General features: G+C 45.8%; 1 protein-coding gene across 7 annotated transcripts in view; it reads left to right on the top strand.

Annotated features, from left to right (window-relative positions):
* SPSB3 (splA/ryanodine receptor domain and SOCS box containing 3) overlaps positions 1 to 16,759 on the top strand; it is a 26,221-nt gene extending 9,462 nt beyond the window's left edge. For 5 of the 7 annotated variants that reach the window (XM_081888055.1, XM_081888059.1, XM_081888058.1 and 2 more), the window contains exons 2-7: positions 8,603 to 8,751; positions 10,479 to 10,656; positions 11,230 to 11,417; positions 13,069 to 13,171; positions 14,483 to 14,608; positions 15,298 to 16,759. In XM_081888055.1, coding sequence (XP_081744181.1) covers positions 8,603 to 8,751; positions 10,479 to 10,656; positions 11,230 to 11,417; positions 13,069 to 13,171; positions 14,483 to 14,608; positions 15,298 to 15,641 — 1,088 coding nt within the window. In that variant the 3' untranslated portion in view covers positions 15,642 to 16,759. Of the gene's footprint in view, positions 1 to 4,731; positions 5,147 to 8,602; positions 8,752 to 10,478; positions 10,657 to 11,229; positions 11,418 to 13,068; positions 13,172 to 14,482; positions 14,609 to 15,297 lie in introns of those variants that run through there. The other 2 variants (XM_081888060.1, XM_081888056.1) reach the window with 2 other exon arrangements.
* The last annotated feature ends 72 nt before the right edge of the window (positions 16,760 to 16,831 follow it).

The raw sequence follows: 16,831 nt of genomic DNA, 5'->3' as shown, positions 1-16,831 counted from the left end.
CAAGGCAACTGGAGACCGGGTGCGTTCTACTCCCGGAAGCTCAGCAAGACGGAGCGCAATTATACCATATGGGACAGGGAGTTGTTGGCCATTCATGCAGCTTTCAAAGCGTGGCGACACTTCTTAATAGGAGCCAAGCACACGGTGCAAGTCCGCACGGATCACAAGAACTTAGAGTATTGGCGGACGGCTAAGTTACAGACCCAGCGACACATGCGCTGGGCGGAGTTCTTTGCGGATTTCGACTTCAAAATAGAATACATCCCAGGAGACTCCAATGTTATTGCAGACGCGCTGTCCCGAAAGCCGCAATACTTGGAGGAAGCAGCTCCAATCGCAGCAAAGCACATTTTCGCACCGCAGGCGTGGACGTGCGCTACCATCGCAGTCGACCTGGACGCGGTGCGACGCGCGTTGCAAAGGGATCAGTTTGCACAGTCCAAGATGGAGGAGCTACGCGGAGGGTCGCGAGACAACGATGAGTTCCAATTGCAAGATGGACTTTTGACTCGTAAGGGTGCCCTTTACGTGCCCACCGACGATCTTCGAGCCAAGGTTCTGCAACAATTGCATGACGCCCCTAGTGCAGGCCATTTCGGCAAAGAGAAGACGATGGAGTTGGTGGCTAGAGACTTTTGGTGGCCCCAGATGAGAGGAGAGGTGGCGGACTACGTCGCCAGGTGTGATATCTGCCAGAGGTCCAAACCAGTGCACCAGAAGCAGGCGGGATTGCTAGAACCGCTGGAGACACCGCAGCAACCGTGGGAGAGGGTAGCGTTGGACTTTGTTACGGACCTGCCCAGCTCCAGAGGTAAGACGGCGGTGTTAGTGGTGGTGGACTTGTTCACCAAGATGGCGCATTTCATCCCTTGTGCCAAGGTGGCGACGGCAGAACAGACCGCAAAGCTCTTCATCGATCACGTCTTCAGAGTGCATGGACTTCCGCAGTCCGTCTTGTCCGACAGGGGGCGCCAGTTTGTTTCCACTTTCTGGCGAAAGCTTCTGGGCATCTTGCACGTCAAAATCAACCTGACATCGGCGAGACATCCACAAACCAACGGTCAAGCGGAGAGGGTCAACGCGATCATGCAGCAGTACCTGCGGTGCTACGCCAACCAGCGACCTGCGGCGTGGGTGGACTATCTGCCGATGGCTGAATTCGCCTACAACAACACGAAACACGCATCCACCGGGGTGACGCCTTTCTTCGCGAACAATGGCCGTCATCCCAGAACCTTCCCGAGATTTGCGGCACCAGGAGGGGGGGGGCCTCAAGATGCCGACCAGTTTGCAGCGGAGTTGCAAGAGGTGCACGAGGAGCTGCGGAGACATTTGGAGCTGGCAAAACAGGCGTATAAGGTGCAGGCCGATAAGCACAGGAGGGCGGGAGAGGACATCCAGATTGGGGACTGGGTGTGGTTAGCAGCCCACGCGATGCCGGCCAGGTCATTGGCCAAGAAGAAGTTAGGACACAGGCAGCTAGGGCCATATCAAGTTGAGGCTAAGATCAATCCGGTGGCTTTTCGTCTAGCCCTTCCGGAGGGTTCCAGGGTGCACCCGGTCTTTCATAGGTCGGTGCTCACTCCCTACAAAACCCCACACAGGTTTCAAGAGTCAGGAGCACTCCCAGAGCCACGTAGGAGGGCGCCTGAGGGGGGGGAATCGCCAAGACCAGAACCTCTTAACGAGGTCACAGAGATACTGGACTCGAGATGGGGGGAGGAGGGAGTTGAATATTTTCTAGCCAGGGAAGGCACTCCGGCCTCTGCCAATAGCTGGGTGCCGGGTTACGCGTTGGACGAACCCCTGTTGAAGGAGGAGTTCCATGCACTTTTTCCGCACAAGCCCATGCCCGAGGAGTATTTTGATGATTGGCTTTTCACGCCCACTTTGTCAGACAGCACGTTCGAGGGTTTCTCCTCACCCGAGGGCCATACGCCCGAAACAAGCCCGACCAGGGATCCGAGACTGGGGGGGGAGGAGACAGGCCCTTGTTGGTGGGTGGATCAGCCAAGGGAGGCATGGAGTCAGAGATGGATGGTAGGTCCTTGGCAGGCAGCGCCAGGAGAAGCAGTGATGGAGGAAGAGACTGTGAGGTCTGTGGGTGGGGAACCCGAGTTCGAACACACATATACGGAGATGACAGAGGAGAACGTTGAAGTGGACAACTTGTATCCTGAACCGACCCCGGAAGAACCACGTTTTCCTCAACCTGCACCCGGCGAGCGGGAGGGGGGAAGGGGGGGCTTCGAGGGGGGGATGGATGTCAGGGTTTCTGGGAGAGAGGAGGAGATGACAGAGGAGACGGAGAGCGAGTGGGAGGAGGGGCAGAAGGATGAGGAAGAAGATGACGGAATTCTGAGGGAATCCACGAGTCTGAGCAGCGAGTCAGAGGATTCTCAAAAGGGGGTTACCTTAATCAAGCAAAAGGGAGGAGAAGGGAGAAGCGGAGAGGAGCCCAGTGGAAGACAGACGCAGCAAGAGGCGTCTCAGCCGGAACGGAGTAAAGGGGGTGGAGTCGTCAGCCTCTCGGAGGGAGCAGGATTAGGAGAGAACAGAGAAAGGGGGTTGGAGCAAGGTGTTCAGCCGGAAAGGGTGGAGAGCAGAACAAGGGGTGGTGTAGCGGTCGAAAGAAAGGTCAGCAGCAACGTACGCGCGCCAAGTTCAAACGTAGAGGCGCGCGGAAGTGGAGAGAGCTCAGGGGAGGAGCCCGGCCCTAAAGCCAGAAGGAGGGGGGAAGAGGCGGCAGAGGATTCAGCCTCAGGCGAGTCACGGAGAGAGGGAACCCAGGGGGGCAGGAAGACCCTGCGGAAAAGAAAGGAGAGGAAGAGGTGGTCTAGAGCCAGGCTATTAAGTTGGTGTGGAAGAGGGGAGGAGTCAGAGGGGACTTCAGCGGTCTAACGTGACAGACGTACGGCCACGATGCTGAACTGTACGAGAAGCAGAAATCTTCAATAAACTTTTCCTGTAAATAAACTGCAACGGAGTGAGGTCTCTTGTGAGCTGGGACCCGTCCTGGGTGGCCGTGACATGTATGATTGAGATGGGGAACCTTTGGCCCTGCAGATCATGTTGGACTCCAGACTCCCATCAGCCCTAGCTAGTATAGTCAAAGAGTTAGGGATCATGGGAGGTGGAGTCGATAACAATATCTGGAGGGCCACAGATCCCCCAGCCCTGCAGTAGGAGTATGCTTTTTGCCACACACCCATACAGGATGTCGGCCTTCAGAGGTGGCTGCAAGGTACTCCTTGTCTATCTGGTTGGTCATTTCTGGCTAGTCTGTTTGTAGTGTGTTTTCCTTGGGTTGCTGTATTTATCTCTTATAAGTAATTCACTTTATTATGTGTACCATGTTCTGCCCATAGCCTTTTAAGAACAATTTTAATGAGATTAAGAATACAAAAAAAATGTACACATGAAAAAGCTAAACATTGCTCTAAAAAGCAGTGATCTAAAATAAAATGCACATACACAGTAGTTTGCTTGATTTTGTATTTTCTTAACTTGCATTTACCGGTCTATGTAAGCTACTTTGAGGCACCTTGGAAAGGTGCATAGAGATATTTTTTTAGTGAATTTTTAAAAAATAAAAATACAGGTTGGTTAGGCCTTCGGTGAAAGGAACCAGAGTATGTGTACTTTGTAAATTTAAGATGTCAGTGGGCCATGTGCATTTTAGTCCAAAAAAAGAGAGAGATAATGTGAGACTGTACTATGCCTTCTTAAGGGTTTATATATGCTTGTGCCAGTTGCAGGTGGCAAGGTTATATATTACACTGCATTTAGAGAGATAATATGTACAGTACTTGTAATATGTTTAAGTACAGTGGTACCTCGGTCTACGAACTTAAACCGTTCCGGAAGTCTATTCTAAACTGAGGTGCGCTTCCCTAATGAGGCCTCCTGCCGCAGGTGCCCTTCCACCGTTTGGATTCTGTTCTTAGACCGAGGTAAAGTTCTCAAACTGGGCCACTATTTCCGTTTTTGCGGTGTTTGTAAACCATATCATTCTTAAACAGGACTGTTCTTAAACCGAGGTACCACTGTAGTAGGTGGAAGGGGGCTTTGGGTTCCATATGGATGTAGGGGAGGAGAAGGAGAAGCTGTAGATAAGCAAGAGTTTTCTTGTGTATACGGGAAAGGAAACTGTTGTGGGAGGGGTGAATGTAGGTACAGTTGCCCCAGTTTTGAGGAATGTGGATGGAAGGGGATGGGAAAGTCGTATTATGTGAGCAGCAGTTACCTTTGGGCATGGACAGTTTTTGAGGCTTGCTTCATAGGCACATGTTTATTATTTAAACTATTGTTTACTGTTAAGCTTTACTTTAAATCTGTAAGGCACTGTGGTATAGCCTCTCATGGGGATCTGAAACACAGCAGCCGTGCCTCACAGGACGTGTCTGAATTAAGAGAGACCCCATATTGAATGCAGCAGCAGTTGTGTTTGCAGTGAGTGCATAGGTGTTCTCACTGCACACGCATCAAGTAGGACTCATAAATATACAGTGGTACCTTGAGATGCGAATGGGATCTGTTCCGGAACCCTGTTTGCATCCTGAATAGAATGTAAGACGCACGTGCACAGGTCACGTTTTGCCACTTCCGTGCATGCGCGTGATGTCATTTTGAGCATCTGCGCATGCGTGAGCGGCAAAACCCGGAAGTAACAGGTTCCGTTACTTCTGGGTTGCCGCGGAGGGCAACCTGAAAGCTCTCAACCCGAAGCACATTCAACCCAAGGTATGACTGTACGTGTATCTGGTATCCACAGTTTTGTTGGGGCTACCAGAAGCATGAATGTGGGTTTTGGGTCAGGCACCTGCACTTTGTTTTGTACTTAAGAGTTTCCTGTGCCAAATATTAGCACATCTGAAGTGCATATAATTGTTGCATGTAATGTGGTTCTGTTCTTGGAGAGCCTGATTTCACAATGGATTCATGGCAAATGGTGGGACTTGAACTAGGATAAAATCCCAACTCTATATGGACAACATAGTTCATTTTATCCTGTGGGGCTGGATTACCTGTGTGCTTTGGCTCACCTCTGTGATACTAGCATACTGTATTGAGGCAGTGCAGTACAGTTGCATATAAAGTTGGATTGGCATCAGAGAGACCTGCTTCAAATCCCTGCTTAGTTAAGGTCAATGGCCTTCCAGGGTGCCTTTCATATGCCCCTCCTTTATGTGCTGAATTTAATTACTGACCGGGCACATAATTTAAATGTGATTTTCTACCTGCGTGTGTTAGAAAGTAAGTGATGCAAAGTCACTTCTGCTTTATGGGATGTCATTGCCATCTTTGGGTAGTGATGGTTCTCATTACACACTAAGTGACCTTTTCTTTCCACTTGATAGTTTAAGGCTGTGATCATTTAATACTATTTATTAATGAAGTAAAAGTTAGGATACTTTTATGCAAGAGTATTTATATCTAAGAAAACTGATAATTGATAACCTTGTTCTGTGGTCACATTACATATTGCTTACTGAGTCTTGTGGGTGCCTTAGGAACCTAGCCTTTCCTTTAGCTTTCTGGGACTGTAAGCTGGTGATAACCACTCCTGTGTTACATATGAGAGTCACTCTGGTTACAGCCATCTAGACTTCCCCTTTCAACCCTGGCATTTTCTAGCTAGTGCGGATTGTAACTCTGTATGCCTAAGCCAGTGGTTTTTAGTCAGTGTGCCATGGCACCCCGGGGTGCCTTGAATGGTGGTCAGGGGTGCCACAGGCAACACTGACCTCTGTTCATCCTTCTCTCCTTTCATGCCGTCTTGCATCTCTGCCTCCCAAAGGCTTGTGTGGTTGTTTGTTGCAGCAGCCCTGGCTACAAGCTCCTCAGGCAAATGGTGCCTCTGGAGCTGGCCAGGGGTTGCTGGTTGCCAGAAGCTGAGGCAGCCTCAAAAAGGGATGAGGGGCTGCTGGCTCTGCAGGCAAGGGGTGACATAACTGGGCTTCTGAGACTTGGAGCATGTTTCCCCATAGGGGAGCCACAGAAATAATGTAGTTGGTCAAGGGAGCCCTGGACTCAAAAAGGTTGAAAACCTCTGGCCTAAGCATATATTATATGAATGCATGTTTGCTGTTGAAGCAGTGCACTGCTTTCTAGCCCTAGTGGTTTTTGCACTGGAACACACTCCTTATGGCATCATTATAGGTTCATCTTACAGTGGAAGGAAGCAATCCTCTCTTTTTTAACAGTTAAAGTATGTTGTCTGCCATAGAGACTTTGCTTCAGTGCTCTTGATGTTTCTCAGCTGTGTCTTGATGTGTTTTCAGTTTGTTTTCTGTTCATGCTCCTCTTTATCCCATACTTAGCTTGTTATAGCTGCTCCTTTGACTGTAAAGTTCACTTGGAGTAATCTTTTTCCTCACAAGGCAGCTCAGTTGTTGACCTGCTGAGCTGCCTGGAGTGGCTCATTTGATCACTGAGCCAGTGGCCTTAATCGCATTATGCCTATCCTAGTATTCTTTACATGATGCCTGGGTTGGGCAGTTCTGAAATAGAGGCTGTTAGATCATGAATGCTTATCTTCTGGGACACCTTTCAGGACCTCTTCCTGCAAAGTCATTGCAAAACATTTGGATTGTAAGAGCCCTGCTGAATATCTATGTACCTGAATGACAACCTCTTTTCTTGCATACCCCCTTGGGAGCTAAGAATGGCGCTATTTCCCCCCTGCAATGGCAATAATAATAATAATAATAATAATAATAATAATAATAATTATTATTATTTGGTTTATATAGCTGCCCCATAGCAGAAGTATTCTAGAAAGCCAGTGTGGTGTAGTGGTTGGACTAGAACCTGGGAGGTCAGGGTTCAAACCCCCACTCAATCATAAAGCTCACAGGGTGACCTTGGGTCAGTCACAGACTAACCCTTTTAACCTACCTCACAGGGTTGTTGTAGAGATTTACTGAGGGGGTGAGCCATGTGCTCCTTGGAAAAAATGGTGGGCTATAAATGCAATAAATAAGATCTTCTGCTTTTCTTCTTAAGAAAGCTGGAGGGGCCAGCCAGATGGAGATGGGATTCTCCAACCTGGCATTCAGAGATCTCCCATGTGGTCGCAACTAGACCTGTGCCAGTAGCAAATCATGCCTGGCACCTCGCTAATTTCTAACACTGCTTATCCGCTGTGCTTGTCTTGGGTATTGTGCCTCAATAAAGCACTTAATTTATCAAGTCAGTGGTCCTTATTTCTGGTTTAGGCTTGGGGTGTAGCTTTGAACCCTGATTTTCATAAACTCCTGTAGCCTGGGGGTGAATAGTAGGGCAGGAAGGCTTTGGTCACATTTAAGCAAGTACTCTAAGTATTGCCTGTTGGCAGATGTTTCAAAACATTAAGTTTGTGGCCTGTAACTTCTCTGTATAGAATGATTGGAATTGGCTGCAGTGTAGCAAAAATGTATTTGGTTAAAACTCTTGATGTTTACATAAAGGAGGATAAGGGAGGTTCTTGCTGGTCTCTCCTGTTGGATCTCTCTTTTTTTCAGTGAAATATTTTCCCTTGTACTGTACTGTATGCTCTTCTTGACTGCAGTGTCCACCCCATCTCCAAAGCAGTATACAGCACTGTACTGATTTATCCAGAGCGCTTAGGAAACACATGGTCATTTGCCCCCCTCAGTAAGATCAGACTTGAAAGCAGGACTTGCTCAAGGTCAGCTGAGGAGATTCCCAGTGAAGTGAGGATTTGGGCTTGGTTTTCAGTGATCTTAGTCTAATCGCTACATTGTACAATGCTTCCATTACGAAACCTTGCAATTTAAAAAAGCAAACTTTAAAAACATAAAACAAATGCACTCAAGAAATAGGCCAGGGTAGGGTGGGTGGGAACTGGGAAGAGAAGTGGAAAACTCTATGAAATGACATTTCAAAGACTGAACTCTGGGGGTGGGGGTGCGGGAGAGAGTACATACATGCCTGCTGTGATGTTTAAGTGAATCTGTCGAAGACTTAAGAGTGCCTGATATGATATTATTCTCTTTCTGCCTTCCTCCTTTCTCCAGGCTCTCATGCCTCCTTCCCTGTTCAGGCTATTTTATAATACTTAGCTATTTGCTCTCAGATGGTCTGTCTTATGCATTTGTATGGAATTATTCCAACAGTTATTAATTCCAGGGTTGAAAAAATTGTTTTAAGGCATCACTAGCAGTTATCACAGCACAATAGATTACCTTTGTTTATGTTGACTTTCCCTAGCATTTTTGTTGTTGTTCCTACATTCCCCTCCTCCCTGCAAAGAACTCGGGGTTGTGCATATGTTTCCTTGCAGCAGCCCTGCGAGAGGTTTAAGTCGGCAAGACAATGACTGCCCTAGAATCAGTAAGCTTTATGGATGAGTGGGGATTTGACCACAGATCTTCCCTGTATACTGCATATAGCTGCTTACTATCCCTTCTCTTCATTTACTTTGCCTCTCTTCATTAGATTATAAGCCTGCAGGCAGGGCCTGGACATCACTTAATACATGTTAAAGGCTATAAATAATAAACAATTTCTGTCTGAAGGAAGGATTGTTCTTGTTATTGTGTGGTTAATAGTAAAGTAGGAAGGATTGGCTTGAATAACATCTCTCCTTGCTTTCCAGATTACCTCTCCAAACACGCCATGGCACGCCGTATGCGCAACAGCAGAGCCTGGCACTATGTCCTGAGTGGGGTACGCCGTGATGCAGACTCAAGGACAGTAGCATTGCCCTCTGGATCCCTTAGCTGGTCATCTGATTCTGATGGGCAGGTATGATATTGTAGAACAGCCTTCTTAAGACCCAGTGCCATCTTGATAGTTGACTGTTTGTCTGAGTGGGAAAATTGACTGTTGGCATGTGTTTTGGATTTTTGACCAGGACTGTAATAGCTTTGCCCAGTAAGCTAAACTTTCATGAGCACTGAATCCATGAACCTAGCAGGGAGCTTAAATTTATCTACATTCATGTTTTTTCTCAACTGGGTGAGAGAAATAAGTTGGCATTATTCCTTCCCCCACTCCCACTGGAATTGAATTAAACCAGCATGTGTGGTAAACCACATGAAAGTTTATTTTGTGCTAGATGGAGTCTATATACTTCATCAGTTGATGTTTTCAGAGTGTGGGTGCACCCAGAGCTTGGTTGCAGAGTGTATGCTCTTTTTGTTCACAATACTCGGATTCAGCTGCGAACTCCATTTGAGAGGTACTTGAATAGCAAAGCAGGGAAAGAACAAGGCCTGAGCCCCCAGCTAGTTTAATAAATTTATTCATTGTGTTTATAAACAGGTGATGACCACTTTGAGCGCATGCAATTGATGCGCGACCTCTGACACGTGGGTTGTTTTGGACTAGGAAGAGGGTAGAATGGGCATGAAGGGGTGGGGCGGGCTTCTGTGCGCTCTGCCGATGTGCAGGGGGCCCAGGAATGCAAGCCCTATGCAAATTGGGGTTTGCCTGTACCACCTTTCTACTAAGGCTTCCAAGGCGGTTTACAATTTTAAAATACTAAGATGAAGAGAGAAACATGTAAAATTGGGAGTGGGGGGCAGTCTAAGTGGACTAGGCTCTGATGTCGTCTCTACCTGCCTGCCACACACTCCTCTTCCTCCTCAGAGGAGCAGGCTGATGTCTGAAAATCAAGGTTTGGAATTGCACTGCTGTAGGGTAAGGCTGAACCACTAAGAGGGACTACTGACTGTTTTGTAACCAAAACAAACTGAGAAGTTAGTTAAAAGCACAAGACTCAGTGCAAAGAGTGTAGGTTAAGGAAGTAACAGTGCAATCCTATACATGTCTATTCAGAAGTCCCATTAAGTTTAGTGCAACTTAGTCCCATATAAGTGGGGATGGGGATTGCAGCCGAAAGCAATAAAAGACCATCCCTACCTCATTTTATGCTATGGCATCCTCCTACACTCTCCAGCCAGTCTTCTTAGGAGCTGAACTTTCCTCACTACAGCAGTGTATGGTTTCCAATAGTCACTAGTATCAATGGGTCTCTTTTGTCAATTCCCCAGAGGAAGAATGTATAAGAGCTAAAGGAAGGTGGAGTGAGAGAGACAACAGAAAAGCCTGCAGTTCTTCCTACTCTGGGGGTTTTTATATAGATAAGCAGGTGTCATATCAGCCTCTCTTGCCATATTATTGTGGCTGCTGCTTCTGCTTTGCTGCCAAATGATGGCTCTCTCAACCTCTTATCAGTTGAGAGGGTGCAGCTTCAATAGAGGCTATGCAGAGCCATGCTCTTCCACTTCAGTCACCCTTTAGAAATTCTTTTCAGTAATCTTTAAAGTCTGGCAAGGATTCATTTATACCAGTGAAAGTGGACAGCATTGACTTCAGAGAGTATATGTAAAAATAAAAAGAACTTAGCTTAAAAATAACATTTCTGTTGAGAGGAGAAATCCATGGGAATGGAAAATGACACGGGTTGGTTCTGAGCATTTTTTTTGGAAAGAGCATTCTAATAGTTTGTTTTTCTTTCTTCTGGGCAGCACAGCGACTCTGATTCAGAGCCAGAATTTCCTTCTCTTTTGCCTTCCATACCAACAGCAATCCCTGTAACTGGAGAGTCGTACTGTAACTGTGAAAACCAGAATGAAGCTCCTTTCTGCTCTAATGTGCACGCCATTCACCGGATCAAAGACTGTCAGTGTGGAGAGGAGGATGAATGTAAGGAAGCGTTTTTAAAATCTCATACAAGTTAGGGATGTGTTGGAATGTGACATAGATGTGCAGGGGGAAAATAGTGAATGGATCTATGACTCCCATTGGCCATGCTGGTTGGGCCTGATGGGAGTTTGACTCCAGCAACATCTGGAAGGTCATAAGTTCCTCAACCCTGCTCCATTTCAGATCTTTCTCCACAGGGCCTTTGGAGAACTTAAAATATCAGTTAAGAAGAGAAGGCAGAAATCTTTTCACATGCCCAGAACCCCTCTCTGACATGCTAGTTTTCTGTGTGGAGAGATTTCTTGAAATCGATTACTTTGTTCCATACTATACCACTTTCAAAGGCAACAAATCATGGAAGAAGATCTTAAATAACTTAGATACAGGGGCATTAGGTCCTGAGAGTGTTTACATGCAGCCCAAATTGGTACAGTCCAGACACAGGTTTACTACTTCATTTCTCTTCATTTATAATAGCTCTTCATTTGTGCTGAAGTGCAGTTTGAGTTGGGTGGCTGAGATCCAATATCATTTGTGTTTTTGAAAGATACCATCTCCCCTGCTGTCATTTAGATTTTGACTGGGTATGGGATGACCTGAACAAATCCACTGCAACATTGCTGACCTGTGATGACCGTAAGGTGAACTTCCACATGGACTACAGCTGTGGCACTGCTGCAGTCCGGGGAAACAAGGAGCTAGCAGAAGGGCAACACTTCTGGGAAATCAAGATGACCTCACCCGTCTATGGCACAGACATGGTACATTGAATGATGATGTTTAGGTGCTGCAGGGGGCAGCTAAACAAAACAGGATGATTCATTGATAGCAGTACACTAAGTGTATTCTTTTAAAATATTTTTCTCCTGCTTTTGCAGCTGAAGGCAGCAAGCAGCCAACATTAAGTGTAGCTTGAATTAATAAATGGCACATCAGTAAAACACATCAGAAAACAAGCCAGAAGCATGTAAAGCATCAGTCAGGTTATGGGGCTGGTGGATTAAAAAGATTTTCAAATGGCATCAAAACACGGCCAATGTAGGATCCAAGCAGCTGTCCTAGGAGTTCTTGGGCACAGTGCCCAAGAATGCCATTTATGAAAACTGGCATCTTGTATGGTGAAATCCAGTGGGGGCACCATGATCTGCATAATCTTAGTAACCTTAGGCCACTGCATCCGTGTACAGCTGTGTCTTTAGCTCTCAAATATGGTGCTTTCATATCATTGCTTGCTTCACTATGAGGCTGGAGGGTTCCATGCACTCCCAGAATGCTTGCTTTGGGGCTGCTGGAAGGAGCCATAGCTCAGTATTTACATGCTAGAGGCCCAAAATTGAATCTCTGCTACCATCTTCAGCTAAAATGATAAGGTAGCGGGTGAGGGGGGAACCCTTGACCTCAGATCCTAGAAAGGTGCTGTCAGTCAAAGTACATAGTATGTGAGTAGATCAGGTATGGGGAACCTTTGGCTCTCTAGATGTTGCTGAACTACAACCCCCATAATCTTTGGCCATTGGCCATGCTTGCTGGGGTTGATGGGAGTTGGAGTTCAACAATATCTAGAAGGCCAGAGGTTCCCTAATTTTGGGCTAGATGAACAAGTAGTCTGATCTGATAGAACTCATATTATTTTACGTGAACCAGCCCTAAGATGACTTTCTTATTCATATCCATTGGAATAAACCGTTCCATCTTAAGACCTAAGATTTCCTTAGTAATGTCTTGGCCTTTGCTGCAGGCATATGTGCAACATTAGAGACTGAAATGTTTTGGGGTGGTACCGTATTTTCCATTAGAGTTGTAGGTTTGTCAAATTGCTTATATTCAATTATCTGTCATAGGTCTACACAACCAATAAAGTGATATTCAAAAATTTGGATGATACTGTGCTGTGACACACATTATGTGAAATAAAATCATGCAGGTCAGCACAGCATGTCAGATTGATGTACTGCTGAGGTCGGTCTGCAAGAGTTGAGTATAGCAGAGCTCAAACCATGGGCCAGAAACCAGAATGCAGGAGAGGGTAATTATGTAATATGTATATGTGAACTGTCAGATGCATTAACGAGGTTGAATTTTATTAAATGATAATAAAAATGTATAGTGCTAGACAACTGAACAGTAAATAGTTCAGTTCTATCAACATATTCTTTATCTAAACTAGAGGGAATGCATGTTGGTTTAGAAAGTAGGGAGTATGAATGATTTCCCCCACCCAAAGTGATTGTTGAACCTGAAATGTTCTCTGTAGTAGTGGAGCAGAATCAGTGGCTCTGAAGGCTAAATAAAAAGCTTACATGAGCAAATGCTCAGGTGATTGCTTAGGTGGCTCCATGATTTATGTAGTGTGTGTCTTTTTGTCTGTGTGCCTGCCCTCCTCTCCACTCCTAATTTTCTGTCTACATCTAGATGGTGGGAATTGGGACATCAGATGTGAACCTGGACAAGTACCGCCACACGTTTTGTAGCTTGCTGGGCAAAGATGAAGATAGCTGGGGCCTCTCATATACAGGTAATGGCAGCATAGAAAATAATTCATGGGATGAAGGAGAAATGTGAAGGTTTGCCAGTAATTAAATGTGCTCCTTCAGATGTGATTGGACTCCAAACTCCCATCATCGCCAGCCCCAGACAGCATGGTCAATGTTCACGGGTGATGTGAGTCCTAGTCTTAACATAATCTGCAGTGCTACAGGTTAGTTAGCCCTGACTGAAATGTTGAGAACATGAATGTATAAATTCTCCCTTACAAAGGAAGTGAGAGACCATGATTGACTAAAGGAGTTGGACAAGTCATGCTGAGCAAAGGGGTTATATAGTTCATATATTTGTAACTGTAAACAAAAAGTGAAATGATTGGCTTCTGAAGCGGGGTCGGGGCGGGAGGTATTTCTGTATTTGAAGCCTAATTCCAGCAGGCAGGTGTGCAGCTGGCATGCCAGCATATAGGAATGGACTAGTGCATGTGGCAGGTGCATTTTAATGGGCTGCATGTGCATGGGAAGCCTGCACAGGTAAGGGCTTTTTCTTGCGGCTCACACCCTGTATAAATTGGCCTTGGAGTACAGGCTAGAGAGCCAAAATACAGGCTAGCTTCCAGAAGTTCAAAGTTTATATTAACATCTTATTCTGTGCATCCCTATTTTATAGGTTATCAGAGAACTTGCACATGCATGTGTAATTGAAATGGCATCTTCACTCTTGCAAGTGTTGGTTTACTACTTATGTTTTTGGGACTGCTGCATGTGTAAAATTACTCTCTACTATAAACAAAATGGCTTGGGCCAAAATTTGGCTAGTGAAAAAGCCAAGTATTCAGCTGGTGGTTAAAACGTTAGTATCAATATTTTAAAAAATACATCAGAGCAGGTCCCTGTACTGAGAAGATTGCAATCTCAAACATGGCACTGAGGTGTCAACAAAGGTAGGAAACAGGGGTGAGGGTGAACTTAGGTGTGTACTTTCCTTTGGTTACAGAAGCGGATGATGCCAAAGGCTTCGTGGAATTAGTGGTGACATCGCACAGGTGTTCTGGGAGGCAGTTCTAGGCATGAGGGCCATCAAGGGAGAGAGGGAAGATTTGATTTGTTTGAAGGAGCACGGTCCATTTTGTTCTTGCACCCAGCTGTTTTGGCAACAAGTTTTTGTGAGGACTTGAATTAATGGATCAAGACAGATTCACTGACTTTCTGACAAGCAGTCGGAGGCTTGCCCATGTATAACTGATAAAGAACTAGGAAATAACTGTCTTAAGAAAAAGTTGGAATACACAGGATGAGTCTACAGTGTATATGTGTAATTGTGGCTGCCAATTGCCCTCTAGGACTCCTCCACCACAAGGGAGACAGAACCAACTTCTCGACGAGGTTTGGCCAAGGCTCCATTATTGGAGTGCACCTGGACACCTGGCATGGGACTCTGACCTTTTTCAAAAACAGGAAATGCATAGGTAAGAACAAGAGATCCAGAACAGGTTTAAGCTGACCAAATGTTGGCACAGCTGAAAGGTGTAGTCCAGTTTTGAGATGAGGGGGAATGTTGGAAGAAGATGCAACTAAGCAGGAGGGAGCTATTGCTAGATATGGGGTAGGATCACTGAAGTGTGAGATCTAAAGTTTAAACTTTAAGGGACTGCCTCTCAAAATATCAGCATGCTGTGTGTCCCTGCTACACTCAAATTACAATTTTCTCATGTGTAAAGATGTCAGAGGGCCAGTTGTTAGTGTGGCCTGAGCATCCCAAGCTTTTGACTATTGAAAGGCTGTTTGGAACTAGTAAAATGTAGCACAAACCAGAAGTATATGCATGTAAGCCAGCTTTGGCCTTCACATCAGCGTAACTACGACAAGTGTATGGCATCATGTAGCAGCATGACTGGTGCCTGGACAGTTTTCTTGATCATGCACAGAGACAAAGAGCATAGAATCACACGTTGCTGCTGTTTTCATTGACGCTGACGTCCCAAATTGAAGTTTTCTCTGTAAGACTATCAAGGAATGGAGTGCCCTGCTCCCCAAATCCCTACAGTGCCCTAGCCAATGGCTGAGAGATTATAGCTTGTTGTGTGCCTTTCCCCCCCCCCCCCATCTCTGTGACCATGTGTTGATCTCAGGCCTCCTTTTTGGTATTTCCATCCAGGAGTAGCTGCCACCAAACTTCAGAACAAGAGATTCTACCCCATGGTATGCTCAACGGCTGCTAAGAGCAGCATGAAAGTAATCCGCTCTTGCGGCAGCCACACCTCCCTGCAGTACCTCTGCTGTTTCCGTCTCCGCCAGCTGCTTCCTGACTATGTGGATACACTCGATGTGCTGCCCCTTCCCCCTGGACTGAAACAAATTCTGCACAACAAACTGGGCTGGGTGCTGAGCATGAACTGTGGCTCGATTCAGCCACCCTCCCCCGCCTCAGGAAATGATTCAGATAGCTCTTGCAGTTCAGATGCTGAGGAATGCCAGCGAAAGAGATGCAGGAGGACATAAAACTTTCTTTGAAGGCCATGTCTTGAAGGATGAGGGTTTTCCCTCAGTGTCTTTATAAGGGTGGTTGAAGCTGGCTCCTCAATGAGGGCAAAGATTTCCCCACTTTCTAGTGAAATCTTGGAACTCAACAAGTGTTGGAAGAGACCTACCTTCAGGAGGCAAGCCATTCCTGTAGTTTGATTACCCCCGTTTGCCTCCTGCTCATCAACTACAGTTGCCAAGTTTTCTGGAAGAGTCTCTGAACCTTGAGACATTCAGCAGCCAAACAGGACAAGGAACACTTTCCTCCCAACAACCAAATGAATGAGACTCAATTTATGATGAAAACAGAGAAGCCAATGTACTGTGTTGGTTGGCCACTTGCAAGTAATGCCTCTGGGACACAGAAACAGCAATCTTTATCAATATAAAAAGGGCTCTTAATCTCTTGTGTGTTTTTCAGTGCTTTGGCACAGACAGCTCTGGCGCAAAATTAACTTGCTAGACTGTCTCTGTAAGTGAACTCATGTGAGCCTTGCAGCTTTAATTGCTTTGCATGTCTACCCGCTGCTTCTCTTGTACTGAACTATATGAAAACATAATTAAAATACAAGCTGCATTGACTTACAAGGGTTGAACACAGGTGTAAGTGACTAATGGTTTTGTTTCTAGTACTGCTGTGTGGGACTTTGCTTCTCAAGGTTCCTTCATGACATGGCTCAACCAATACCAAACCACTGTTTGGCATCAAGTGCACACTCAGATCTCCATCTTTTTCACAAATCATAGTTTGCCGTTGCCTTTGAACTGGGCACATCGTTTTATTTTGGGATGCTTGTGTCCCACCTTTTAAATAAATTCACAGGGTGGCTTATGATTGTACCAAATCAAACATGAGATTGAGAACACTGAAAGCAGGATAAGAACCTCACGGAGATAAAAGATGGTTTAGCTGAGGGGTGATTTGGTAATGCCAGACTCGCATAAGCTACTTTGTTTTCTAGAACTGGAATCTTATCTTGTTAACTAAAATCTTGTTGCCTGCCTTCTAGACCATTTGCAAAATAATAACTAGAGTGGTGTGTGTGGACATAGTTAGAATTAAAGAAAAGTGTGCCTTTGAGCACCATATGAACTGAGTTTACATTCCTGACACATAAAGATCTCATATTGGGCTTCTTCCAAGCTTTATTTGTTGCTGCATCCTAATT

Source organism: Podarcis melisellensis (genome assembly GCF_964234715.1).
Source record: "Podarcis melisellensis genome assembly, chromosome: 14".
Classification (NCBI taxonomy): Eukaryota; Metazoa; Chordata; class Lepidosauria; order Squamata; family Lacertidae; genus Podarcis; species Podarcis melisellensis.
The sequence above is the reverse complement of the archived record's forward strand: the minus strand, read 5'-3'. Positions and strand labels throughout refer to the sequence as shown.